Source organism: Staurois parvus, unplaced genomic scaffold (assembly GCF_062004578.1).
Source record: "Staurois parvus isolate SC_StPar_1 unplaced genomic scaffold, SC_StPar_1.0 ptg000574l, whole genome shotgun sequence".
NCBI classification, from domain to species: domain Eukaryota; kingdom Metazoa; phylum Chordata; class Amphibia; order Anura; family Ranidae; genus Staurois; species Staurois parvus.
This window is the reverse complement of record NW_028318370.1, coordinates 497,353-524,491: the sequence shown is the minus strand read 5'-3', so window position 1 is coordinate 524,491 and position 27,139 is coordinate 497,353. Positions and strand designations below refer to the sequence as shown.

General features: G+C 45.0%; 1 protein-coding gene across 3 annotated transcripts in view; it reads right to left on the bottom strand.

The window, feature by feature from the left end:
• UMODL1 (uromodulin like 1) overlaps nt 1-27,139 on the bottom strand; it is a 133,256-nt gene that overhangs the window by 46,053 nt on the left and 60,064 nt on the right. For all 3 annotated transcript variants that reach the window (XM_089691888.1, XM_089691887.1, XM_089691886.1), the window contains 8 exons: nt 26,139-26,381; nt 25,883-26,047; nt 22,665-22,786; nt 17,317-17,503; nt 13,816-13,935; nt 12,738-12,821; nt 11,052-11,309; nt 5,424-5,536 (listed from right to left, as the gene is read on the bottom strand). In XM_089691888.1, the coding sequence (XP_089548014.1) occupies nt 5,424-5,536; nt 11,052-11,309; nt 12,738-12,821; nt 13,816-13,935; nt 17,317-17,503; nt 22,665-22,786; nt 25,883-26,047; nt 26,139-26,381 (1,292 nt within the window). The remainder of the gene's footprint in view (nt 1-5,423; nt 5,537-11,051; nt 11,310-12,737; nt 12,822-13,815; nt 13,936-17,316; nt 17,504-22,664; nt 22,787-25,882; nt 26,048-26,138; nt 26,382-27,139) is intronic.

Genomic DNA, 27,139 nt, shown 5'->3' with positions numbered 1-27,139 from the left:
CTCTGATGAGCAAGTTTGCTACAAGGACCACCTGTGCAGCAGGGAAGGAGCCAACTCAGCAGAAGGCCTGAAGGCAGCCACCAACCCAACAAGCTCATAGGAGAGGAAGAGTGAGTACTCTTACACCCCTTGGGCCGGATAAGGGGAGAGGGCATTCCGTGGGAAACCTGATTAGCCCCCATCTGGGACTGTTCAATCTGAGGAGACAGAGTCTGGGTCCCCTTGCCCAGGTATTCACCCAGTACAGCTGGGGTGATACATCAGGAGAATCTGGAGAGCTCTCCATGAAGAAAACCCTTTTTGCTGTAAAGAGACTTGTACATAATTGCTAAGTAAATGTCCTTAGTTGCAGTTCCCTTGGGCATCCCATACACCCCTCAAGCCCATCCAAGTTCAATACCCCTAATAAAACAAAAAGCTCAAGGACTGTTTACTATCTCCAGAATGCAAGTCTGTGAAAAAATGTGTGTTGCCTGGCTATGCAGGACTATAGTGGGACCCAAATCTTCAGCAACCCCTAAGGGGGTAGTGCTACACATAGTGCTACACATAGTTTTGGTAAGTCTAAAGTTGTACAAAGCTTGTATGGTCAGATTGTAAGATATGGCCAGAATTTGCAAATACTGAGAGAAGAAATATTCTTTTCCAAATGCTACAAAAATGACAGAACATATCTAGGCATGCCAGAGATGCCCGAAAGATATTAAACAATACTTTGTGCAATAAAATGATGAGGACCAGAATGAAAGTGCAAGTATATTTTCCCTCCAGAGTTCCTCCAGAAACATTTCTACTATTGGTGCTAAAGGGCAAATCTGATTATTTTTGAGACGCTAGAAGATTTGGGTCCCCCTATAGTCCTGCACAGGCAGACATCACACATCTTCACAAAAGCTTGCATCCAGAGTCAGAGATCAGTCCTTGAGCTTGGATTTTGTTGTTTTATTTAGGGGATTTTTTATTTAGGGGATTTGAACTGGGGTAGGGTTAGGTGTGTACAGGATGCCCAAGGAAAGTGATAAACTGAGGACAACTTCCTGTAACTATTTACAAGCCTTCTCTACATCACAGTCTCCATTGTAGATGTAGCCAGCATCTCCTTAGTTTACCACCCCAGACCCTAGATGAGCTTATCCTCTTCACCCAGAAATCTGGAGGTATCCCTGAACAGGGGATCCAGTTCCTGGCCCTTTAAGAGATGAACAGTCACTGGCAGGTGGCTAATCTGGTTTCCCAACCAGAGTGCTCCTTCCCCTATCTGCCCATTGGGTGCAGGGGTACTCACTCTCCTGTACCACTTGTGGATTGGTGGCTGCTACCAGGCCTATCAGCTGGGCCGCTCCTTCCCTGCCATACAGGTGGTCCTTGCTCTGGAGAGCTCTGGGCCTGCAGGTAGGCCCTATCCCATTGGGCCTCCTCACAACTTCCTTCCTTCAGCCTCACATCCTTCTCTGTCTTCCACCTGAACTCACTTGCAGCGGAGCAGGTTCCAACACTATTAAGGGTGTCCAGCCCCTTGCCCAGCCTTCTGTTGGGGATTGGATAGGACCCCTCAACAGTGAAGCCAGCCACTCTTCAGATCCACCCACTGCCTCTAGAGCCTTCCTCCAAAGCCCTAGATCAGGGGGAAATTCTAGAGGGGTCAGCCTGCAGAGCCTCTCAGCTCCTGATGGCAGATTGACCTTCTGGCTATTAGACCCAGGCTGCTACTCAGCCCTCCTCACTAACAATTAAACACTAGCTCCCCCTAGCTAAGCTAGGAGGGTACTACAATTGCTTATTTGTTGCTTTTGTGGGAAAGGGGATTGGTCACCTGTTCTAATGTCACCTGTTCTAATGTTCTTAACATATACAGTCCTTGTTCCATTTGTAATAAAAAAAATAAGATTTTAAAAGCAAGTTTAGTTTATTTACTGAATAATTTCAAGCATAATACTTCTTTTTTACACCAAATGACTTACAATTTCTAAAACTACTCCACACTGAATTTTTTAAAAAATTTTCTGAAAATGTCCATTTTTTTCCAGAATAAAACAGGGAAAGAAATGTTTTTTTTTCACATGGCTTCAAAAATTTCCAGAAATTTTACATCTCTATCCACCGCTATAGGTTGCCTGCATGCAGCTAAGGGGGAATGTAAACCAAGACAGCCTGCATGCAGTACAGGTGCCAGCGCCCGTCTGAACAAAGCCTTACTGCTCCCAACCTCCCACGTGAACAGAGAGATACTGTATAGCTCCTCGAGGGAAAATGCCGCAGCTTCCGACTGCAGCAAAAATGAAACATGTCGCATCTGATGGGTGGTACGCCGCTGGATGCGAATCAATGCAGTGAATGGGGCAACTGCTCTGTAACCCTGTGAATTGGAGGTGGGTTGCCATTTTCAGGGTTAAAAAAGGCGGTAAGGAGGAAGTGACATAGTGGGGGTTATGTTCTAAAACTGGAGAATGCAAAATCTGGTGCAGCTCTGCATAGAAACCAATCAGCTTCCAGGATTTATGGTTAAAGCATAACTGAACAAGCTGAAGTTAGAAGCTGATTGGCTGCCATGCACAGCTGCACCAGAGTTTGCATTCTGCAGTTTTAGTAATTTAAGCCCATTGCCTCCTTACCACCTGTCAAATGCCACTGTGGGTCGCTTTTCAGAGGCAACGTCTGAATGAGCCCTAACTCTAATTTTGATTTTTCCTCACAACAGTCATCGGTACAGATAGAGGGACGTATCTCCCAAATGGAGACACAGACAATCTGACAGAAGGCTAGGTTCACACTTATGAAGTTTGCGTTTGATTCATTTCTCTAGTGCTTTTGGCGGTTTTGCACATGCGTTTTTGCCAAGTTTTTTATGGGTTTTGCGTTTTTTCCAACTTTTTGCTGGGCAGATTAAAACGCAAAAGCCATCAAAAACACATTAAAAACACACTACATGCTTTTCTGCAGTATCTCCATTGAAGTCTATAGAACCAAAAACTCAACGATTTGTGTTTTAAAAAAAGTCTGAGCCTTTCCAAAAAACGCACCGGGTGAAAACGCAGAGATGTGAACTTGTCCCATAGGAAAAAATTGGTAAATGGACTGCTGCGCATTTCTGCAAAACACAACGGAAAACGCATAGGTGTGAACGTAGACGAAGTGGAAGTCTGTTCTAAGTATTAAGGCTGGGTTATCATCTACGCAGATTGCGGTTAATGTGTTTTTGCATCGCATTTTGTGGTGAGGTTTGCATTTTTGAACATTCGTTTTGATGGAGTTTTTTAGCTAACTGGAAAGTATGACAGTTTTGTTCATATAGTGCGACTTTGATGCGACTTTACCAGGGGCAGACTGACAACTCATGGGGATCCTGGGGCCCCTGTGTCCTTGCCCAAACTCAAAAAAGCCTATGAAAAAGGTACCAGGGGCATCTCATGGGGCCCCCTATTGACCCCGGACCCTCGGGCAGTGCCTGAGTTTCCAAATGTTCAGTCCGCCCCTGGTATGTAATACAATTTTCCTGGTATCAACATGGCAGCATACTACTGCAAAGAAAGGAAAATTACAGTAAGTAAAAACCTGCAGGTTTTCCGTGAGGTTCCAGTTTTGGATCTTCAGAGTTCCGTTCAGTATTTGTCCATCTGTAATTTTCAGCAAAAGTAATTCAGATACAGCCAGGGGCGGACTGACAACTCATGGGGCCCCCTGGTGATAGGGGATCATGGGGCCCCTGTGTCCTTGCCCAAACTCAAAAAAGCCTATGAAAAAGCTACCAGGGGCATCTCATGGGGCCCCATACGGACCCCGGGCCCTCGGGCAGTGCCTGAGTTTCCAAATGGTCAGTCCGCCCCTGAACTTTACACTCTCTGGCAGTCAAAAATTAAACATGTCTTCCCATGATTAATTTTTGCATCAAAGTCTTGTCAAAGCTGCCCTACATAAACAGAAATGTCATACTTTCCTATTAGCAAAAAACAATGCGACTTTAGACATAAAGGTTCCCGCACTACTTTGATGCGATTTTGATGCTACTTGAGGGCCAAAGAGTGTAAAGTCGCATCAAAGTCACTCTGCATGAATTAGCAAAAAAAAAAAAAACCTGCAAAAAGGCATAAAAAAATGCAGCACTTGTGTTTTTGGCGCAGATTCATTAACCACTCGCCCTCCAGGGGATACCCCCCTTCCTGACCAGGCCATTTTTTGCGAAATGGTGCTGCGTTACTTTAACTGACAATTGCGCAGTCATGCAATGCTGCACCCAAATTAAATTTATGTCCTTTTTTTTCCCCCACAAATAGAGCTTTCTTTCGGTGTGTGTGTGTTTTTTATTTTTTGCCCTATAAACAAAAAAAAGACTGACAATTTTGAAAAAAAAACTAAACACTAAAAATGTGAAAGTTATAGCGTCTACAAATGGCGGTAAATATACTGGATTTTTTTTTTATACTAGTAATGGCAGCAATCAGTGACTTATAGCGAGACTGCAGCGGTATTCTGACACTGTACTAACTGACTAACTGCCACTGACATCAGAGCTAATAAAAAGCACTGACACTGTACTAATGGCACTGGGCAGGAAGGGGTTAACAGTTGGTTGATTAAAGGGTTAACTGTGTGCTGTGTTTTACTAGGGAAACATGCTGCTGTGTATTTCTCTACTGTGCAGACAAATGCACAGCAGCATGTTCTTGCTGGCAGGAGTGTTGTTTACACACAGGTCTCTCCCCTGTCACTGTTACTCGACCATCGCTGGGAGCCGGCAGAGAATCTCCGGCAAGGACCAGGTGATTGACATCAATGGCGGCACGGGTAGGGCAGTGCGCGTGCCCCCCTACCCAGAAATGCAAATCACGTATATATACGTGCAGGGGTGGACAGACAACTCATGGAGCCCCCGGGCAATAGGGGTTCATGGGGCCCCTGTGTCCTTGCCCAAACTCAAAAAAGCCTATGAAAAGGGTACAAGGGGTATCTCATGGGGCCCCCTACTGACCCCGGGCCCTCGGGCAGTGCCCGAGTTTCCAAATGGTCAGTCCGCCCCTGTATACGTGACTTTGCGGAGCCCTGCTTCCCTGTAGCTATATTTCTGCTATAGGGCAACTGGTTAAAGTCTTTTACATGCAAAACGCAATCTGCTGAGGGAAAAAAGTCCCTGACCCTTTCCAAAAATGCGCCAGCTCAAAGCACACAGATGTGAACTGCATCCATAGGAAATCATGTTAAATGGACTGTAGTGCGTTTCTGAAAACTGGAAAACGCACTGAAATCTGCATAGGGTTAATAAAATAATACTTTCTACTTTGAGGTCAACTCCCTGCGTCTTCGACCTTTTCCAGGGGTGGTGTCTACCTTCTCTGTATCTGGTACACAGCAGGATTCAGGATCAAGTTTCCCAATGGGGGACACCTCTGTGCTGTGAATGGGTGATCATGACAAGGGTAAGATCCTACCTCTGAGATGAATGTCTTCTCAAACTTAGCATAATCTGGAGAAGTCGGATCCTGCAGGTTTTCCGTGAGGTTCCAGTTTTGGATCTTCAGAGTTCCGTTCAGTATTTGTCCATCTGTAATTTTCAGCAAAAGCAATTCAGATACAGCAGATAATAATCACTACAGGGGACAGTTTGTACAACCTCTTCTTTCTGGGGGGGATCTTTTTTTTTAATCTTTCTTTTATCTTCTTTTATATCCCTTTTTTTTTATATATATATACACAACTTTTTCAAAACACGATTGCCAACAAATTTCTCGCAGACTTGGAGCAAGCAAAGTTGTGGCAAAAAGAAAAAAGTGGCATCCAAAAAAACATAAAACTGGCAAAGGTAATAAATATTCACATTGGCCCATTTGTTACAGAATTTCGTGTTTTGCCTGGAGTTCCCCCATTTCTTGCTAAATTCCAAAAGTTCAGGACCCCTATCTGCTCCACTACTACTGCTCTTCTTGCATCTACTACAGGCAGGACTAGGGAGAGGTCAGGAAGTATTGTACTGACATCTAGTGGAAGTAAATCATCACTACGTGTGTGTATTTGAATGCCCTGCAATACAACTGCGTGGGATTGCCATTAACCACTTGCCCCCCAGAAGATTTACCCCCCCTCCTGACTGACCAGGCCATTGTTTGTGATATGGCCAGGGGCGGACTGACAACTCATGGGGCCCCCAGGCAATAGGGGATCATGGGGCCCCTGTGTCCTTGCCCAAACTCCAAAAAGCCTATGAAAAAGGTACCAGGGGCATCTCATGGGGCCCCCTACTGACCCCAGGCCCTCAGGCAGTGCCCGAGTTTCCAGATGGTCAGTCCGCCCCTGGATACGGCACTGCATTACTTTAACTGACAATTGCACGGTCATGCAACATTGCACCCAAATTAAATTTACATCCTTTTTCCCCACAATTGGAGCTGTCTTTCGGTGGTATTTCATGACTTGTGCGTTTTGGGGTTTTTGAGTAAAAAACAACAATTTTGAGCAAAAAAATTTATTTTTCACTTTTTGCTATTAAACGTCCAGATAAAAAATTTTAAAAATCAAATTTCATCATAAATTTAGGCCAAAATGTATTCTGCTCCATGTCTTTGCTAAAAAAAAAATCAGAATACGTGTAAATTAATTGGTTTACGTGAAAGTTATAGCGTTCACAAAGAATATAGATACTGGAATTTTTTTTTTCTTCTACTAGTAATGGTGGCGGTCAGCGATTTATAGTGGGACTGCAGCAGGCATTCTGACACTGGGGGGAACTCATTTGGTGTCACTGACATCCCCAGTGACACCAATACAGTGATCAGTGCTAATAAAAAGCACGGACACTGTACTAATGGTACTGGGCAGGAAGGGGCAATCAAAGGGTTAACTGTGTGCTCTTTTACTAAGTGGGCTGTGTGTGTTTCACTGTAAGCACACTGCTTTGTGTGGCTCTGCTATGCAGTGTGCAGGAGCTGACAGGGGAGAGATCTGTGCCTGTTTATACATACGTCTCTCCTCCATTGGAGATACTGGGTGCCGGTGAGTAATTACCAGCCGGAACCCGGGACAGAGAGGCCGCAAATGGCGGAACTGCAAAATCACATATATATACACACGTGATTGTGTGCACCCGAGCCGCCCTGTAGCAGTATTTCTGCTATAGGGCGGTGCAGAACCAGTTAAGGGCTCATTCCCACCAACAGGTGCATGCACTCTGACATTTGTTGTGCTGCTCTGTGCTTTGATGCATTGTTAAAGATGAATTCAATGCATGGATTTTTATAGCCTAGTTTCCTTTGGTACAGCCTGTACAATGTATGTATGTATATTTCATATCTGTGGGATCCCCACAGAAGCAGATAATCAGCCTAGCAGTCTCTGCTGCTACAGTTATTGCCGTTATCTTTCAGATTCTGTGGTGAGTGGCTGTCCTGTTGCATAAAAACCACAGGTCATCATCTCAGCATGGGTGTGATTACAGAACGTCTTGCATATTTCTCATTAAATTCAAGGTGTTCTCTGATTGGACTAGGGGGAGGTAATGATGTCACTACCCCAACTCTCCTACGCCTGCAATCAGACAATAGCTTCCATATTTCTCAATAAACACAAGGCATTTTATGATTGGAGCAGGGGGAGATGATGACATCACTGCCCTGATTCTCCACCTCATCCAATCAGCAAATACCTTGCATATGTTTCAATAAACGCAAGTCATTTTCTGATTGGAGCAGGGGGAGACATCACTGCCCTGACTCCATCTCATCCAATCAGCAAATACCTTGCATATTTCTCAATAAATGCAAGGCATTCTCTGATTGGAGCAGGGAGAGATCATGACATCACTGCGTTGACTCTCCACCGCATCCACTGAGATAATACCTTGCATATTTCTCAATAAATGCAAGGCATTCTCTGATTAGAGCAGGGAAAGATCATGACATCACTGCCTTGACTCTCCACTGCATCCAATGAGATAATACCTTGCATATTTCTCAATAAATGCAAAGCATTCTCTGAGCAGGGGGAGATCATGACGTTACTGCCCTGTTGCTCCACCTCATCCAATTAGAGAATACCTTGCGTATCTCTCAATAAATGAAAAGCATTCTCTGACTGGAACAGAGGGAAGATTATGATGTCAACACCCCAACTTTCCACCTCCTCCAATCAGACAATACCTTACATTCATTAAGAAAAATGCAGAGCATTCTATAAATGTGCGTGTGAGTGGGCAACCCCCTGTGGTTACTATGCAGCAGGGCAGCCGCTCAGCACTGAACCCAGAAGACAGCGGCAATCACTGGGGTAGTGGAGGCTACTGGTGGTGATTCTCTGCCTACATGGGATCCTACTGGCATGGTAAATGCATATTACATTTTTCCAAACTGGACCAATATAACTGCAAAAATATCCATACCCACAATTGGCTGTGAAGCACTTTGCAGTGCTTGATTTTATCACTGTTGTATGTAATTGTTATGCATCGCAGCACGTGAGGATGCATTACAGCATGCTGGAACAAAAATGCAACTCGTCCTCCTTTTCTCTGCACACAGCAATGCAGCTCATTGGTGTCAACTGAAGCCCTAGAACAGGGGTAGGCAACCTGCGGCTCTCCAGCTGTTGCAGGACTACAAGTTCCATCATGCCTCTGCAAGTCATAGCTGTAACTGTCAGTTTTGTAATGTTGCAATGTCTCATGGGAAATGTAGTTCCACAACAGCTAGAGAGCCGCAGGTTACCTACTCCTGCCCTAGAACATAAGGCAAATTAAATTGTCTGGTTCTTGCATTGTAACCTAATGCAGCTGGGGTGAGCGAGCTCCTAAAGCAAGGGCCTCCAAACTATAATAAAGGACCAGTTTACTGCCCTTCAAACTTTAGGGGGGGTCGGATTATTGTCAGTGGGAGGAACAGTGCCCCATCGCTGCTGTCAGTGGGAGGAACAGTGCCCCATCGCTGCTGTCAGTGGGAGGAACAGTGCCCCATCGCTGCTGTCAGTGGGAGGAACAGTGCCCCATCGCTGCTGTCAGTGGGAGGAACAGTGCCCCATCGCTGCTGTCAGTGGGAGGAACAGTGCCGCATCGCTGCTGTCAGTGGGAGGAACAGTGCCCCATCGCTGCTGTCAGTGGGAGGAACAGTGCCCCATCGCTGCTGTCAGTGGGAGGAACAGTGCCCCATCGCTGCTGTCAGTGGGAGGAACAGTGCCCCATCGCTGCTGTCAGTGGGAGGAACAGTGCCCCATCGCTGCTGTCAGTGGGAGGAACAGTGCCCCATCGCTGCTGTCAGTGGGAGGAACAGTGCCCCATCGCTGCTGTCAGTGGGAGGAACAGTGCCCCATCGCTGCTGTCAGTGGGAGGAACAGTGCCCCATCGCTGCTGTCAGTGGGAGGAACAGTGCCCCATCGCTGCTGTCAGTGGGAGGAACAGTGCCCCATCGCTGCTGTCAGTGGGAGGAACAGTGCCCCATCGCTGCTGTCAGTGGGAGGAACAGTGCCCCATCGCTGCTGTCAGTGGGAGGAACAGTGCCCCATCGCTGCTGTCAGTGGGAGGAACAGTGCCCCGTCGCTGGTGTCAGTGGGAGGAACAGTGCCCCGTCGCTGGTGTCAGTGGGAGGAACAGTGCCCCGTCACTGGTGTCAGTGGGAAGAACAGTACGCTGTCGCTGGTGTCAATGGGAGGAACAGTGCCCCATCGTTGGTGTCAGTGGGATATTTAGTTCCCCATTTCTGGTACCAGTGGGAGGAACAGTGCCCCGTCACTGGTGTCAGTGGGAGGAACATTGCCCCGTCGCTGGTGTCAGTGGGAGGAACAGTGCCCTGCCGTTGGGGTCTGTGGGAGGGACAGCGTCCCGTCGCTGGTGTCAGCGGGAGGAACAGCACCCCATCACAGGTGTCAGAGGGAGGGACAGTGCCCCATCATTGGTGTCAGTGGGAGGAAGAGCATCCCATCATTGATGTCAGTGGGAAGAATAGTGCCCCATCGTTTGTGTCTGTGGAAGGAATAGTGCTTCATGTCAATGGAAGGAAAAGTGCCCCAAGACCCAGATAAATGCAAGCAAAGGGCCACATCTAGCCCGTGGGCTGCAATTTGGAGACCCCTGCCCTAAAGGATATGTTCAATTACTGTGCATTTATTATTTTTTCCTGGAAGGCATTGCGCCCGTGATCAGAGGATCAAAGGTGCAATGTCAGGCTTCTGCACACAAGCCCTGCAGCTTTCAGCCTGTACCTCCATACCTGCTGTCAGTTTGAAAGATGCAAAGCTTGTGAATGAACCATGAGCTCGCTCATCAGTGCCCTCAGAGTTCATTCAGAACTACAAGCCATCTGCCACAGTGGCTGATGGTACATGTAGTTCATTCATTTACAGAAAATGAATTCTGGCAGCAGATGAGGGGAGAAGATTGCCCGCCCGCTGTAACACTGAGGGTGAATCGGGGGACGAGGCGGTAGGAGCTGGAACATGTTACATGTTCCACTCTAAATACGACTGGGACATGTAACATGTTGCCAAAGGTGAACTTATCCTTTAAAATGACTGGCACAGAAGAGTACCAACGCTACCAATGCAATGCAAAAATGATATGATAAAAATCACATGCATGATACAACTTAGGGCTCTTTCACGTGGACGTTCCAATCAGGTCCGCCTGCCCTTTTTTCAGGTTGACCCAATCGAAACCTCCATTCTCGTCTATGGACCGACGGGTATAAAAAGGACATGTGTTCGTGTACACCCGCCAACATCTGATTCGATCCACCAAAAAGGGAAGGATGGAGATCCAATTCCCCTTCTGTCCACCAGATCGAGTCTGAGAAAAACAGACATGTGTCCGTTTACACCCACCAACATCCGATCCGCCAAAAAGGAATAGATGGGGACCCAATTCCCCTTCCGTCCATCAGATCGGGTCGGATTAAAACGGACAGGTAGTCCGTTTTCATCTGACCGGCCATTGAGGAGAGCGAGCAGCTCTGTGTCTGCTCTGCAGCAGCGGAGCGGACGCAGAGCTGTCATCCGCTTGCTCAACAGGGATCAGCAGAGAGATCCCCTCCTGAGCAAGCGGATCCGCTAAACGGATCTGCCCCGTGTGAAAGGGGCCTTACCTGTTTTCACCTTCTCTTCCCATGACTGTGTCTCTCCGGAACAGGTGTGGAGTGTGACCAGCACAGTGTAGAGTTCCCCATAATTCAGTCCACTTATATTCAGAGATGTTCCGGATACGTTGTCACTCCTGTGAATTCCCTTTGAAGATGTTATCTGTATGTTATAAATGTGGTTGTCAGGACAGTTAGCACTCCACTTAATGTGAAATCCGCTGGTAGTTACATTACTGACGCTGTGATTGAGAAAGGTGGAGCAGTCTGTAATGAAAAAGAAAAGAGTGCAAAGAATCAGAGTCTGCAATCCAAAGGACTGGCCATTAACCCACATGGAAGAAAATTATATTTGAAATATATTTTAAAAATATTCTTCCCAAATATATTGACATATATTTGAAATACTACAATTTTATTGTAATAAACCTAGATACCCTTAGACCACAAGGGTTAAACATTCATATTGATCTCAATTGCTTCTTCACAGATTTCTAGATGTCATGATTTCTGGATTATTAGCTTGTGTTGGGTTAGAGTATTTCAAAATATATTTCAATAAATATATATATACTGTATGTTGAAATGCATTTTTTTTACAAAACACATTTTCAGATATACTGTATGTCTTTAAAAATACATTTTATCTAAATTTTTGCAATGAATTTACAAATATATGTAAAAATATATTGACTTTTTTATATATTAAAAAAATTCTGAAGAATCTATTTTCAAAAAATATATTTGTAAAAATATTTTTCATATATTTTGTAATATATAAAAAACGCATTTCAACATGTAGTATGTGTATGTGTGTGTGTATGTGTATATATATGTGTATGTGTGTATATATGTATATGTTTATATATGTGTGTGTATATATATATATGTATATGTAGAAACAGCAGTACAATGGTCTTCCCAGTGATTGGCTGTGCAGGGGGGCATGTCAGGACAAGCCTGATCATTGGAGGAGGGCTAGAGAGCTGACCACACTGTGCTCTCCTGCCTAATGTGGTCAGTTTTTAATAGGAAAGCAGAGAGACTGGCAGGAAGACCGGGAAATTCACACAAAGGAAGCAACACAAAGAGAACAGGACAGTATTTCATACAAGTACATGGTACAGCACTCACATATCGGGAATATGAAATGTTGGGTTTGCATATTCTTTAATGCAGATCTGTATTCAGGAATATATCCCTACAGTGGAACTAAACTCAAACAAGCAACAGTTTCTTATTCTGTCCCTTTTGCACAAATGCTAATTAAATGATTTCTAATTGTACTCATCAGTTGCTTTTTATGCTGAAAACCAGCACTTCCACTTTCTCAGCCTAGACCTGGGCCCTGCTGTCTCCTGCACTTGCTATATCACAGCTATCCCAGAAGACAATGGGTCACTAAGCTGCGACTTTGCGGTGCATGTGTGGCACATTTACGTGCATTCTCATAAATACCGCTGGGTGTAAGAAGCTGGTGGCATTTGCAAAAACCCATCACATATGACAGGTACAGCTCCAGTTTTTTCCACCTTCCAAATGCCTGGAAGAGACCAGCAGATCCCTTTATGTGTATCTTACTTGTTCATTTAGCAGTTTGACCGGAGTACAGCTTTGAAATGATAAGTGTGCTTTCAAAAACGTTTATTACTTAGTTAAATGCTTTACCCATTTATGTTATAAAATGCTACTCACAACAGGGAGGAGTGCTAGGAGGCAACACAGCATGGTGGTTCGTAGATCCATTGGGAGGGGACAGACTTGGCCCAACATGGATACCTTGAAATGAAAAAACAATTTATAGTTTCAGAGAAATAATTACAGTAAAGTATGCTTTGACATGTTCAGTTGACACTGAAAGTGGGAACCTAGAGGTCACTTATTGGTGGGACTACATTGTACCACCATGGCAGCCCATGCAGTGAGTATGGGGATCAGGGCATGTGGTGCCTGGTGGCAGCTCTTGAAATGAGTAGTGGTGGGCTGAAGGCAGCTACCCTTAACATGTTGTTGGATCCAGGATCCAGTGATCGGTACCCATCACTCACTGTGTTCATTCATAACCTGGGGCGGACTGACAACTCATGGGGCTCCCGGGCAATAGGGGATCATGGGGCCCCTGTGTCCTTGCCCAAACTCAAAAAAGCCTATGAAAAAGGTAACAGGGGCATCTCATGGGGCCCCCTACTGACCCCAGGCCCTCGGGCAGTGCCCGAGTTTCCAAATGGTCAGTCCGCCCCTGTTCATAACTGAAACATAGTAAACTGTGCTTCAGTTCATGAATGAACAGGAGTTTCTGTCTCCTGTTCATTCATCTGCAGTACAACTGAGGCTGCAGAAAGGAACTGGGGAAAAAAGGGTCTGTTTAGACCTCTGATATCTCAACAAAGCTACCCCAACAGTATTGTTAAAAAAAAAAAAAATGGAAAAAAATATTTTTATAGATTGCAAATAAATTATTTTAAAAAACTGTAAAAAAAAATCAGACTAAAATTTCTAATCAGGCTAAAAATCTACTCCCCATATGTAGCATAATTTAGCCACACCCACTGTTTGCCATGGCATGCTACACACGCCACAGGTCACTATCTCTCTGGTAGGGGCCCCAGTGCATTACTCTGCTCAGAGGCCCATAATGGTATTAATATGCACTGCAATCGTCACAGTTTATCCTTTATTTTTTTTACTATTTTAAACTGTTGGAAGATCAGACCAGATTGGCTGCTATGGATTACTACACATTCCACTGCCTGATGAGGTCCAACATCCTTACCTGGTCCCGGTGGAGTAGGATGGGCAGAGTTTAGCTTGCAGTTGTAGGAACCCTCTGTATTGTTACAATCATGGAATGGTGGGCAAGCACCAAGCTCACGGTGGAGACATTCATCCAGATCTGAAAAGACAATACAAACCTTTATTTCTGTAGAACGTGGATCTTATTTAGGAAATCATGCAAAATAAATGCTACAATTTTGTACAATCTCGTTCAGATTTACTGTAACAACATCTAGAGTTTTTGAGCCTTCCTAAAGCTTCCATTCAATTTACATCCAATAGAACAGGACATTGCACTACACAGTTGTTGAGAATTCAAAAGAAAATTGTACAATCAGATTGCAAAGCTGTGTATTGATGATACTTATTTGCAAATGAATTAGTTACAGTCAGGGGCGGACTGACTACTCATGGGGCCCCTGGGCAATAGGGGATCATGAGGCCCCTGTGTCCTTGCCCAAACTCAAAAAAGCCTATGAAAAAGGTACCAGGGGCATCTCATGGGGCCCCCTACTGACCCTGGGCCCTCGGGCAGTGCCCGAGTTTCCAAATGGTCAGTCCACCCCTGGTTACAGTACTTTTGAACACAGGATTTTAAGGCGCCAATGAAAGTTTCACTCAAATAAATACATTTTCAATCCCAAAGGGGATAAACAAGTTCCCCTTGGAGAGAACTGTTAAAGTGGTTGTAAACTTCAGACATGAAATATGAACAAAGCATATTCCTGTAGTATGTACTTGTCTCAGTCCAGAGCACTAAGGCCCCATGTACACGGGACACGTCTTAACGATGGAAACTGACTGCTGGAAAACGTAGGTTAAAAAACGTCTGTTTAGCCACGTTTGCATATCGCATTTTTGTGTTTGCGTTTAGAAGTGTTGTTTTAAGATATCCTCAGGAGACCTTCCAAAATGCCCAGAATGCACTGAAAAACAGTACAAAATTAACTATTTCAGACATTGTGAGAGAAATAGAGAGAGCAGAAGCAGAAAGAGCAGTATTTGTTGAGATTAGTTTTTTTGGGGGGTTTTTTTGTGGTGTTTGGATGTGTTCCAGCTCATTTCTGTGCAGAAATTATTGCAGCAGCATCTAACATTTTTTTTTTTCATGCAAAACCTCAAAGTATGGTGTGCTAGGTCAATTTGAGTACCGGGAAAACGCTTTTCATGCATTTTTCGATGAAAAAAGGCTCAGGACAGCATCTGGAAATGGAAGAGTTAAAAAAAATGTTTCAAATGCCTCTAAACGCAGTTTTTACAAGTTTTGTGTTTGAAACGCTGATAAAATCAACTGCTGAACGCAAGTTTTCTGCGTTCAAAAAAATTACTGTAAACTCAGCTGACTGTAAACGATTGTAAACGGCGATGTGTACATGGACACATAGGAAAACATTAGGGAGAGTTCAGGGGCTGCTGAAAAAAACGCTGAGAAGCTCCTAAACGTGAGTTTATCAGCTGCAGTGTACATGAGCCCTTATGTCTGCTGCCTCTTTTCTCTGCTATCAGCATGAGTCATTTCTGGCAAGTTCTCCTGACACCGAGAGAAAAAAATGTGACAGAGAAGAGAGCCTGTGATTGACAGCCTCGGCTCTGTTTCTGTGTGCTGTGTAAAGGGGGGGGGTGTTCATTTTCTCTAATCAGCTCTCACTGAGCTCTGTGAAGTGTAACTTCAGTTCCCTGCCCCCTGCTTTCTGAAAGCTCAGACAAGCTGTATAAATTCTGCACTTTGAACTGATGTAGAGGAGAGAAGACTGCAGATACACAGGTACAACCTATGTAGGAGAATTTGTTCCATCTCTGTGTATCAGCCCACTTCACTGGGTATATAGAAGGGTTTACAACTTCTTTAATGATTGGGCTTCAGTAAAATTTTGAAAATTCATTCTTAAGTGATTATAAATGACCAGTCTTATTTGTGAAAGATTTTTTCCTTTTTTTGCATTTATAAAGCTTGGCTCCGGGTTGGGTGGGCAGCTGCCCTCTCTCCCCTGGAGCACCCCTCTCACATTTCATTTATGTTTAATTTTTTGTATATTTAGCTTTTTTTAAGGGGACATCTCACCACTCAACTGCTGCTTGAGCTCTTCTCCGCACAGTGGTGGGGGGTATGGAATAATGTCATTCCCTCTGAGTTGTAGTGTGGGCGGCCTCTGTGTGGGGAGTGCTATAGTATTGGTGTACCACTGAGTCACTTCTCATGTTCTTCTTGGTTTTTGTTAGATTCAGTGAAGCAGTAAGTGACCAATGTTTTGGCACTGGCACTGGGGGGATGCCAGCATTGGACTACTATGTCCTCTGCTATGGGCTCCCGACTCCATCTTGGGAAAGCCTGTGTCTTTTGTTGAGACAAATGATTTCAGCAACCATTCTGGGGTACAGATGTGCTATAAATAGCAAGATGTATCACCAAAGGGCCCAGGATGAAAAGGTCAAAGTAGGGGCAGGAACCCTTTTGGCAGTGATAGATAGGGACCAGGTTCTGCTTCATCCCATGGGTGGAACAGGTGGGGAACAAAGAGGATTAGGTACCCCTGAATTCAAAACTCCTGTGGGTAACTCATTAATCAAAGTGTGCTGCAAGACAATTTGGATAGTTACATGTGTCTCCTTTGATGGAAAGTCCTTTAACCCTGAGAATCCATTTTAGAGGAACTGTAAGTATTCGCTAATATTCAGAACCTAAAATGGTTGTAAACCTTTAAAATTAAAAATGAAGAGAGCATATCCCTCTGCAGTATGTATGTTCTTCTATCCAAACCACTGAGTGTGATTTCTGTCTCCGCTCTCTCCCTTCTGGTATCTGCATAGTCATTTCTGACTCCAAAACCACAAAATCTTTGGAGACAGCCCTACCTCCTCCAGCACACCTTTGGTGATAGAAAGCCTTCGCTGTGCATGTTTTCCTATGAGACTGTGTAGAAGGGAATGTGTCCTTTCCCTCCACTCAGGCCACAGATTACACTTAGCTCTCCTCTCTGTACTGTGCAGTGTGTAATGTCAGATGCCCACCCCTTGGCTGCTGAAGCTAAGACAAAATCTTTGATCTGTGTGTTTAAGAAGGCTGTAGAGAATAGTGGGTTTCAGGCAGATAAACAAGTACAACTTACTGTATGTAGGAGGATTTGTTTCATCTCTGTGTTTCACCTGAAGCTATACACGTCACTGGGTACATGTAAGAGAGACATCCCATGGTCATTCCCATTACTCTGTATAATATTGTAGATCTGAGGCCAAACCTGTGGCACCTGTACTGTTCTTAAAGTATCTTGACTGCCTGGAAGGTTGAACTGGAAGGCTTCTATAGTTGATGTTTTGTATATTCTGGATTTCTTGATAAAAAGGTTTTGGAAAAAGAACTGTACATGGTCTACTTCAAAATATACATGCTAATGTCCACTGCTCTGCTGGATCACTACAAGGCCAGGATCTACGCTGAACTAGTAAAAGGTTAGAAAATAACAGTCAATACATTTCAGTAAAATATTTTTCAACAGATTACCGTCTATCTGAACATTAATCACTTCTGGTAAGCGAATCGCAATATTGCTGAATGATGTTGCAATGTCCTGCAGCCGTACTGACTCATTTATTCCAATAAGAATGCAAGATACGATGGTGACGGGCCCGGAAGGCTGAGTGGAGATATGGTACACGACTGCTTCCATCGGCCACAATTCTCCAGTGACCTTGAGAGAAATGGAAATTGTTTTTTACTACATATACATCTTCCATCATACTCCACTATTCACAAGAGTCCCTACAAGTCTTGCCAGGTGTAAAGTAAAGATAGACAAACAAAAGGTCCAAAGCCAAATAACCAAACCTGCAAGTATACATAAAAGTAGACCAACAAGAAAAGGCCCACAACAAAACCAAATACTGAAAACCAGCCAGGCTGATAGACTTAGGAACCTGGTCATGTGACTATTGTTCCTGTGAGACAGCCATTCTCAACCACGGTTCTGTGGAAAACTAGGGTTGCTTCAGAGTTTGCTAGGGGTTCCTTAAGCTGTGGCTGATTTACCTCCTATCTGATGGTACTAGAATAGTTCCAGGGTCAATGCCATTTGGAAGAGCAAGCTGCATGAACCTAATGAACTTTTTAGCTGTCTGCATAGGTGACATTCGTATTGGCCCCCACTGTACAGGGGACCTTCTTGCCACTAGCCACCAATGTAAGGGCAGTCTTCCCACCGATGTAAGGAGCATTTTTCCCACTGACCACTAATGTAAGCAGCATTTCTCCCACTGACCACTAATGTAAGCGGCATTTCTCCCACTGACCACTAATGTAAGCGGCATTTCTCCCACTGACCACTAATGTAAGCGGCATTTCTCCCACTGACCACTAATGTAAGCAGCATTTCTCCCACTGGCCACCAATGTAAGGAACATTATTCCTGCTGATCACCAATGAAAGGGGCTTTTTCCCCACTGACCATCAATGTAAGGAGCATTCTTCCCATTGGCCACCAATGTAAGGACCACTCTTTTCACTGACCACCAATGAAAGCATTCTTAACACTGACCACCAATGTAAGGGGCTTTTCTTCCACTGGCCACCAATGTAAGGGGCTTTTTTCTCAATTTTCCTTTATTAAAAGTCTTGCAATCAATAAACATAAAATCAATATACAGACTATACAAAAATAAATAATTATATACATATTTACACAAAAATGAAAATAAATATAGCAAAATCTGCTGTCAGACAAAAGCAAAACTCTCAGAAATGAACATGTCATTACTGGGAGAAAATAAATCTTACTAAGGCTCACATCACTACACCAGACATCAAACCTGCGAGGTCAAGAAACAACCCCACATCCATTATGCATGCGGCCCTTCTTCAAAAATAAGATTTTAACCAACAAAAACTAAGGGAGTGAAAAGAACAACATAAGAAAAGAGCCCCTCACCCATAGATGGACAGTTCACCAAAGGCAGGTCTGATATTCTTCCATGCCCTTATCTAGACCACCTGAGGCTCCCTGCCCTTCTAAAGACCCTGAATCTTCCCAATCTCACCCAGAATATCATGCATCACCACCGTAACATGGAGGACTTTGTTCCACAGGGCAGAGGCGGGCTGACAACTCATGGGGCCCCCGGGCAATAGAGGATCATGGGGCCCCTGTGTCCTTGCCCAAACTCAAAAAAGCCTATGAAAAAGGTACCAGGGGCATCTCATGGGGCCCCCTACTGACCCCAGGCCCTCGGGCAGTGCCCGAGTTTCCAAATGGTCAGTCCGCCCCTGCCACAGAGTAATCTGACACTGCATTCTAGGTGGCTTAACAAACAACTATACTAACTAGAAAAAGTGTATCCAAATCAAAATCCCAGCGAGCTGGGAATGCGCTGTACACCCACTCTGCATAACTCATGCAATAGAGAAAGGGGATGCCCAGAACCCTCCCCACCCTTTTATACACCTCTATGTTAAAGGGACACTGGAGCTGAAAGTGGTCCACAGACTCCACTTTGCCAATACACTCCACTCTAGGACAATCCCAATCATCCACAGGGCGATGCTTCAGGTTCCCTCTCACATAGAGCCTTCCATGGAAAGGAAGCCAGGCTTGATCCCTAAACTTCAAATGGATTCTCTCTAAATTAAATTAAATAAAAGCAACCCCTCCTTCATTATGGAACCTGGGCAGTCCTTTAAGGACAGAGACACAGGGACATCTGAAGGGTCATCAGAGAAGGCAAACCTATCTGCCCTCAGGGGAGACTTAATCTGCTAGATGAAGGTCAGGGTGCCATGTTCACTCTCAAACCTCTGGCTGGTTGCCGCTGACAACTCCACAGCCTGACATGGGGGGAGAGATGCTGAGGTAGATGGATCTAGGTCATCCATTACCTGAGGCTGCTGACCCACAGGACTTACTGATGTCTAGCTGGCAAATTTCCTCTTGTTGTCAAACTTTTCTGTAAAAGCTCCACTTCTTGCTTCTGGATTTTCCAATAATAAAGATGGCTTATTCACCTTTTCCTTCATTTGCTGTAGCTCTGGCTTCATGACCAATCAAATTTTACTCCAGGCCTGGCAGTATTTGGCTCGGAAAGATTTGTGCTCAGCTTTTAAAAGTTTTTCCTCAACTCTTCCAATAGCCAAGAATTGATCAGTAAACTTCTATCTGAAGGCGTCCACATCCTCACCAGGGCCTGGACCTACAGTCAGGTCCTCCATCATCTCCTCCTCACTAGTCCCTGTGTCATCAGGGGGATCTCTCCCAGGGCCTCCCTCTGGATTAGGCATGGTTCCTGGGCCAAGCTAGCAGGCAAGGCCCAGGCTTGAAAATGCTACTTCTCAGGGAGAGCTCCTGCAGTATGTTCTCCTCCTTCTCCCACTGACCATCAATGTAAGGAGCATTCTCCCCACTGGCTACCAAAGTAAGGAGAATTTTTTGCACAGAGCACCAATGTAAGGATTTTTTTTGCCCACTGACCGCCAATGTAAGGAACATTCTTCCCACTGACCACCAATGTAAGGTACTTTTTCCCCACTAGCCATCAAGGGGTGTTTTTTTTACTGGCCACCAAAGTAAGGGACATTCTCTCCACTGACCACCAATGTAGGAAGCATTCTCCCCACTGTCCACCTGGGTAATGAGCATTTTTCCCACTGACCACCAATTTAGGGGTCATTCTTCCCATTGACCACCAATTTAAGGAGCATTCTTCCCACTGACCACCAATGTAAGGAGCATTCTTCCCACTGACCACCAATGTAAGGAGCCTTCTCCCCACTGGCCAACAGGGAAATGAGCATTTTTCCCACTGACCACCAATTTAGGGGTCATTCTTCCCATTGACCACCAATTTAAGGGGTATTCTTCCCACTGACCACCAATGTAAGGAGCATTCTTCTCACTGACCACCAATGTAAGGAGCATTCTTCCCACTGACAACCAATGTAAGGAGCATTCTTCCCACTGGCCACCAATGTAAGAGTTATTCTTTCCACCAACCACCAAGAGAAACTGTTAGGTTTCTCTCATTCAGACCACTGAGTGTATGGCTAGGTTTAGACCTCACATAAAGGTAAACCCAACTGAATATTGATGATATGCATTTATAAAGCCCAACTCCAGGTTGGGTGGGCAGCCCTCATCCCTTCCCTGGAGCTCCCCTCCTGCATTTAATTTTTTAGAGAGAATTAAGTATGCTTTACCAGGGATATTGTGGCTGACCATGTGACAAATAAGGTCCTCTTCTCTTTTTGTCCAAAGGTGAGCGATACTGAATAAGTGCCATTCTCTGCAGGTTTTATTTAAGAACCCTATCAGGATGGTTAATTAGGTGGCAAGTTAATGGAGGGGGGTGGCGGATATAAGCAACTTCAATAGGGAATATCCATTATTTACCTCATTCGTGGTCTGAGGTCCACATGCAGATCAGGGAGAAGAGTAATTTAGCAGCTCAATATATCTTGCATGATCAGCAAGTATTTTTTTTACATTTATGTAACTGATATAACAAAACAATTTAACCACTTGCCTACCAGGCACTTATACCCCCTTATTTACCAGGCCAATTTTCAGCTTTCAGCGCTGCCGCAATTTGATTGACAATTGCACGGTCATGCAACATTGTACCCATATGAAATTTTGATCATTTTTTTCTCACAAATAGAGCTTTCTTTTGGTGGTATTTAATCGCTGCTGGGCACTTTACTTTTTGCGCTATAAATAAAAAAGTGCAAAACATTTGAAAAAAAAAAAAAAGTTTCTTTGTTTCTATTATAAAATTTTTCAAACAGGCATTTTTTCTCCTTCACTGATGTGCGTTGATGAGGCAGCACTGATGGGCACTGATAGGCGGCACTGATAGGCAGCACTAAAGGGCACTGATAGGCAGTACTAATGAGGTGGCACGGATAGGCGGCACTGATAGACAGCACTAATGAGGTGTCACGGATAGGCGGCACTAATATGCAGCACTGATAGGCGGCACTGATAGGTGACACTGATGATGGGTACTGATAGACGGCACTGACTGGCATCACTGCTGGGCACTGACTGGCGGCACTGATTGGCACAACCCCTGGGCACTGACTGGTGGCACTGACTGGCAGCACTGCTGGGCTGCACTGGTGGGTGGCACTGGTGGGCAGCACTGGTGGGTGGGCACAGGTGGTTGGCACAGGTGGGTGGCACTGGTGGGCACAGGTGGGTGGGCACAGGTGGGTGGCACTGCTGGGCACATGTAGGTGGCACTTCTGGGCACCGGTAGGTGGCACTGCAGAGTGGCACAGGTGGGTGCACTGCTGGGCACAGGTGGGCGGAGCTAGTGGGCGCACTGCTGGGCACAGGTGGGCAGAACTTGCGGGTGGCACTGCTGGGCACCGATCATCAGGGCACTGATCATCAGTGCCCTGATGATCGGTGCCGATCCCCGCTCTGACAACTGCCGGTTCTCGGCAGTACTTTCCTCACGATCCGACAGCGTGAGGAAAGTGCAGCCGAGAACCGGCACTTGCATTTCCCTCTGATCAGCGTGTCATTGGACACCGCTGATCACGTGGTAAAAGGCCGCTGTGATTGGCCTTTTACCACATCACGTGATCAGCTGTGTCCGTAGGACACAGCAATCACGGAGATCGCCGGGTGCGCGCCCCCTGGGGCACGCAGGAGAGCGCGTTCTGGGAGGACGTCATATGACGTCCACTCAGAACTGACCGGCCGCAGTGAAGCCGTCATTCGGCTATCTGCGGTCGGCAGGTAGTTAAATTGTAAATTTTCTAAAAACAAAAGGAGAAAAAAAATGTTTATTATTAGAGTGTACATATCCTTTAAATGTATAGAATCTCACACAGCAGCTGATGTTGGCAGTGGTACTTACCATTGCATGCAGTAGCCTCGTGTGATTAGCATAGCCCGGGTCCAGCTGTACCAGTTCAAAATATTTCATTTTTATAGTGATGGTTCCATTGTACCAAAATTTGATTGTGTTCCGATCCAGAGCTGAAGGAGATAAAATAAAGGAGATCAGCGCTCTGTGCGGGGGGGCTGAGAACTTGCAATGCAAACCTCTTCGTCCAGCTGTTCTCTGTATTCCTTGCTCTGCATACTGTATTTCTGGTGTTATGGTACACAGTAAAGGAAACCTGTTCTGGAAGCAATATGGAGGCTGCCATTGGCTGTTTCTGGTTTCAGTACTTTGGGACACCATCCCAGAACAAGCATACAGATTAGGAAAATCAGAATGAGATCACATCTCCTAATTAGCTCACTTTTTAATTATTTATTATTTATTTCAGGTACTTATATAGTGCTGTCAATTTACGCAGCACTTTACATATATATTGTACATTCACATCAGTCCCTAACCCTCAAGGGGTGTACAATCTACAGTCCCTAACTTACATTCATACATACACATACTGGGGACAATTTAGACAGGATCCAATTAACCTACCAGTATTTCTTTGGAGGTGGGAGGAAACCCACGCAGGCACAGGGAGAACATGCAAACTCCAGGCAGGTGGTGCCATGGCTGGGATTCGAACCAACGACCCTAGTACTGCCAGGCAGAAGTGCTAACCATTTAGCCACTGTGCTGCCCCAGTGCCTTTTTTCCAAGCCACTTATTGCTAGAGCCATTAGATTGGCATGACAGTCTGGGAAGAAGTATTTCCAAGAGAGTTCGAAAGTGGCAGCTTTCATACTTCCTTGCAAACATCTTTGAAATGCGCATAGCATCCACAAGGGAATGGAGCGCCAATGCTTTTCAAGGGCACGTCTGTTTCTCAAGTCTCGTTGAAACCACATCAGGGTTATGTGAGTGTAATTCTTGGCTTTTATGATTCCTTATTAAAGTGTTACTAAACCCACAACAGTGCAATCAGTCTGTAGATGCAGAAAAGCATGCTTGTTATACTCACTGTGGAACCTAAGGGGTTAATCCTCTGCATTGTGTAAAATGCTGTTTGATCCTGACTTCTCTGACCCTCCTCTTCTTCCAGTGTCTGCCTATTATCTCCTGATAAGACATATCATGTGGAGACACTCTCCACAGGCTCAGTTTGGTGTGTATTGTTAGAGAGGTTTGTTTGTTCTTTCTTGGGAGAGTGCATGGTATCAACAGAGAGCCAATCAGCACTGTCCAGACAGAGGGTCAGGGGTTCTGCATCCTCCTAGAGCAGAAAGAAAACTCCTACAAGCTTTAACCGGTGCTCTGCTGGACACTGATAGAAGTCACAAGACTGCTATATACTGCTGATGAGAAAAGATATTTAGCAGTTTATATTTACTAAAATAATTGCATTTCCATGTAGTGTGTACTGTGGGAGACCGGATATAGTGAATGCAGGGTCCGGGGAGACCGGATATAGTGAATGCAGGGTCCGGGGAGACCGGATATAGTGAATGCAGGGTCCGGGGAGACCGGATATAGTGAATGCAGGGTCCGGGGAGACCAGAGATAGTGAATGCAGGGTCCGGGGAGACCAGATATAGTGAATGCAGGGTCCGGGGAGACCGGATATAGTGAATGCAGTGTCCGGGGAGACCAGATGTAGTGAATGCAGGGTCAGGGGAGACCGGATATAGTGAATGCAGGGTCGGGGGAGACCAGATATAGTGAATGCAGGGTCCGGGGAGACCAGATATAGTGAATGCAGGGTCCGGGGAGACCAGATATAGTGAATGCAGTGTCCGGGGAGACCAGATATAGTGAATGCAGGGTCCGGGGAGACCAATGTAGTGAATGCAGGGTCCTGGGAGACCGGCTATAGTGAATGCAGGGTCCTGGGAGACCAGATATAGTGAATGCAGGGTCCGGGGAGACCGTATATAGTGAATGCAGGGTCCGGGGTTTAGTAATACTTCACATAAAAGGTTTTATTGTGCTAGTGGTGCGCTTTCCTGTCTTTTTCTCTCGTGTCTCCCAAATGTACACCCAAGCCTTTCTATGCCCTTCTAGACCCATCTTGCAGTACGAAACAACATTTATTATTCTCAGTGACACAGTCACCAGGCTTGTAAAATTATTGCAGAGGCAAATCCTCGGAGGTCAGTTCATACTGACATAGGCACACCTCCAAAACTACATCTCCCAATAGCTTTTCCTCTACAAACAGGGTCTTCGGAGTCAATGCAGCAGCACTGGTTTGCTGCCAAAGAAATTTATGCATGCATGTGGGGACAGAGATGAATGTGGGGGTGAGGGGAGCTCTGCCGTCTCCCAGGCAGGCTGACAATGTTGCTTGGGATATTCAAAGCAGCATAGTGTTGTCAGCCCAAACAGGAAGTTGGGAGCTCATTCGATTTCTGGCAGATTAACCAGGCTTTTTCTGTATTTGCAGCATTTTACGGTGATAAAACATTGATAATGTACATGAACTTCAGAGATTTTCTGGGTGTTTTCAGTTAAAAGTTGACCTCCAGCCTTTCCTTCAGTCTTACAGAGTCCTGTATTGATATTGCTTTCTCTGATTCTACTGCACACTGTGAGCTTCTCACAATGTTCTCTGGAAGCTGTAGCAAGCCAGACAGAGCCCACCTCAATTTCTGTCCAACACACATCCAGCATCAACTTGCATTTTACCCCCCAGCCTGACTGCCCCTTTCAATCACAGAGCCTCAGCATATTATGTGGGTGTTACCTAGGGCCTGCTAAGGAACACCATCTCCTCCAGATTGACATTTATACATCAAGACAATTTAGTCTTTGCATAGCTTCTTACGAGAGACACTTCACTGCCTACATCAGGGCTCAGGGCTCTTGAGAGGAGTACTGAGGAAGGGAGCTGTAATGTTTTCCGGAAGCTATGTACAGCACCTTGCTGGCCCCTCCCACCAGCCATATTCTGCCATCATTGAAGAGAGAAACAGAGAGACATAGTGATGATGTCACTAAGTCTTCAATATGGTATGTAATAAAAATGGAACATTCATATTTAAAAGTTTCATTGGCTTGTTGATGAGGGGAGAGAGAAGAACTAGGAGAGGCAAAAAATAGGAAAATAAAACCTCAGCTTTGATTGGGTTTTACTGACTGTCTATATTGACTTCTTGTTATAAATATAGTTTGATCAGAGTTCACTATTAAGAGCTGACCTGGAGGTTCAGGAGACATGCAAAAAGATCCAGTGGAAGTCTCACAACATTTCAGGAATCCAGAACAGTCATAATCCGCTGTGCACTCGGGACATATTAGCCCCTCATCTATTTCGGCAGGGCAGACACCGGGCCTGGAGGTGATTAACTTCGGACTTTTTGGAGCTGTAACATAGAAATTCAGATCTTAAAATGTGAAACCCAGTCAAAGATCTTTATTAAAAAAATATTAAGGAAAGAACGTAATATAGCTTACACATGGCGCAATAATGGCCCACAAGCTCGTACCCTTCGCAGCAATCATTAATGGTCATGGTGTCAGGCACCCATATTGTCCGATACTCTGTCACATAATAAGTCTTGGAACACAACTTCCATGGAATCCATCCCATACACAGGGATTTCTCAACACGTGGCTTCTGGAAAGGGACCACTTTGGAGATGTTTTGAGTCACTGTCCGTTCACAGACATGATAACTTACAGGGGAGACCATGTTGCCTGTAAGGAGAGAAGAATTTAAGGGAAAATGTTAAAATTGATTTGTATGAGGATAAAAAAGAACACAGATTAAAGCGAACTCCCACTCAAGGTTCTCTTTAGTTGGACGGAGTAGGGAAGGGTCAAAGCCTCAGTGGTCTGTGTCCCTACTGGGGGAGATTCATCCTAACTTCCTGCCCAGAAAACCACAAAGGAAAGTGGGAACAATTGTTCTGGGACAGCCCTTTAATATTACTTTTTTAAAAGTGTAAAAGTTTTTTAAACACTTTCTTTCTAGATATATAAAATGCTTGTTTACAAAATATATACAGTTGCAAGAAAAAGTATGTGAACCCCTTGGGATTACGTGGAGTTTTGCATGAATTGGGCATAAAATGTGCTCTGAACGTCATCTAAGTCACAACAATAGAAGAACACAGTGTGCTGAACATAATACTACACAAACATTAGATGTTGCCATGGTTTAATTGCACATAACATGTAAACATTCACAGTGCAGGGAGGAAAAAGTATGTGAGGCCCTAGCTTAATGACTTCTCCCAGAGCTAAGTGGAGCCAGGAGTGAGCCAACCTTGACTCCAATCAGTGTGATGATATTGGATGTGTTGCTGACAGCTGTCCTGCCCTTAAAAAACACACACCTGTTTTGGGTTTACTGGTTTCAAGAAGCACTGTCTGATGTGAACCATGCCTCACAGAAAAGAGCTCTCAGAAGACCTACGATCAAGAATTGTTGACTTGCATGAAGCTGGAAAGGG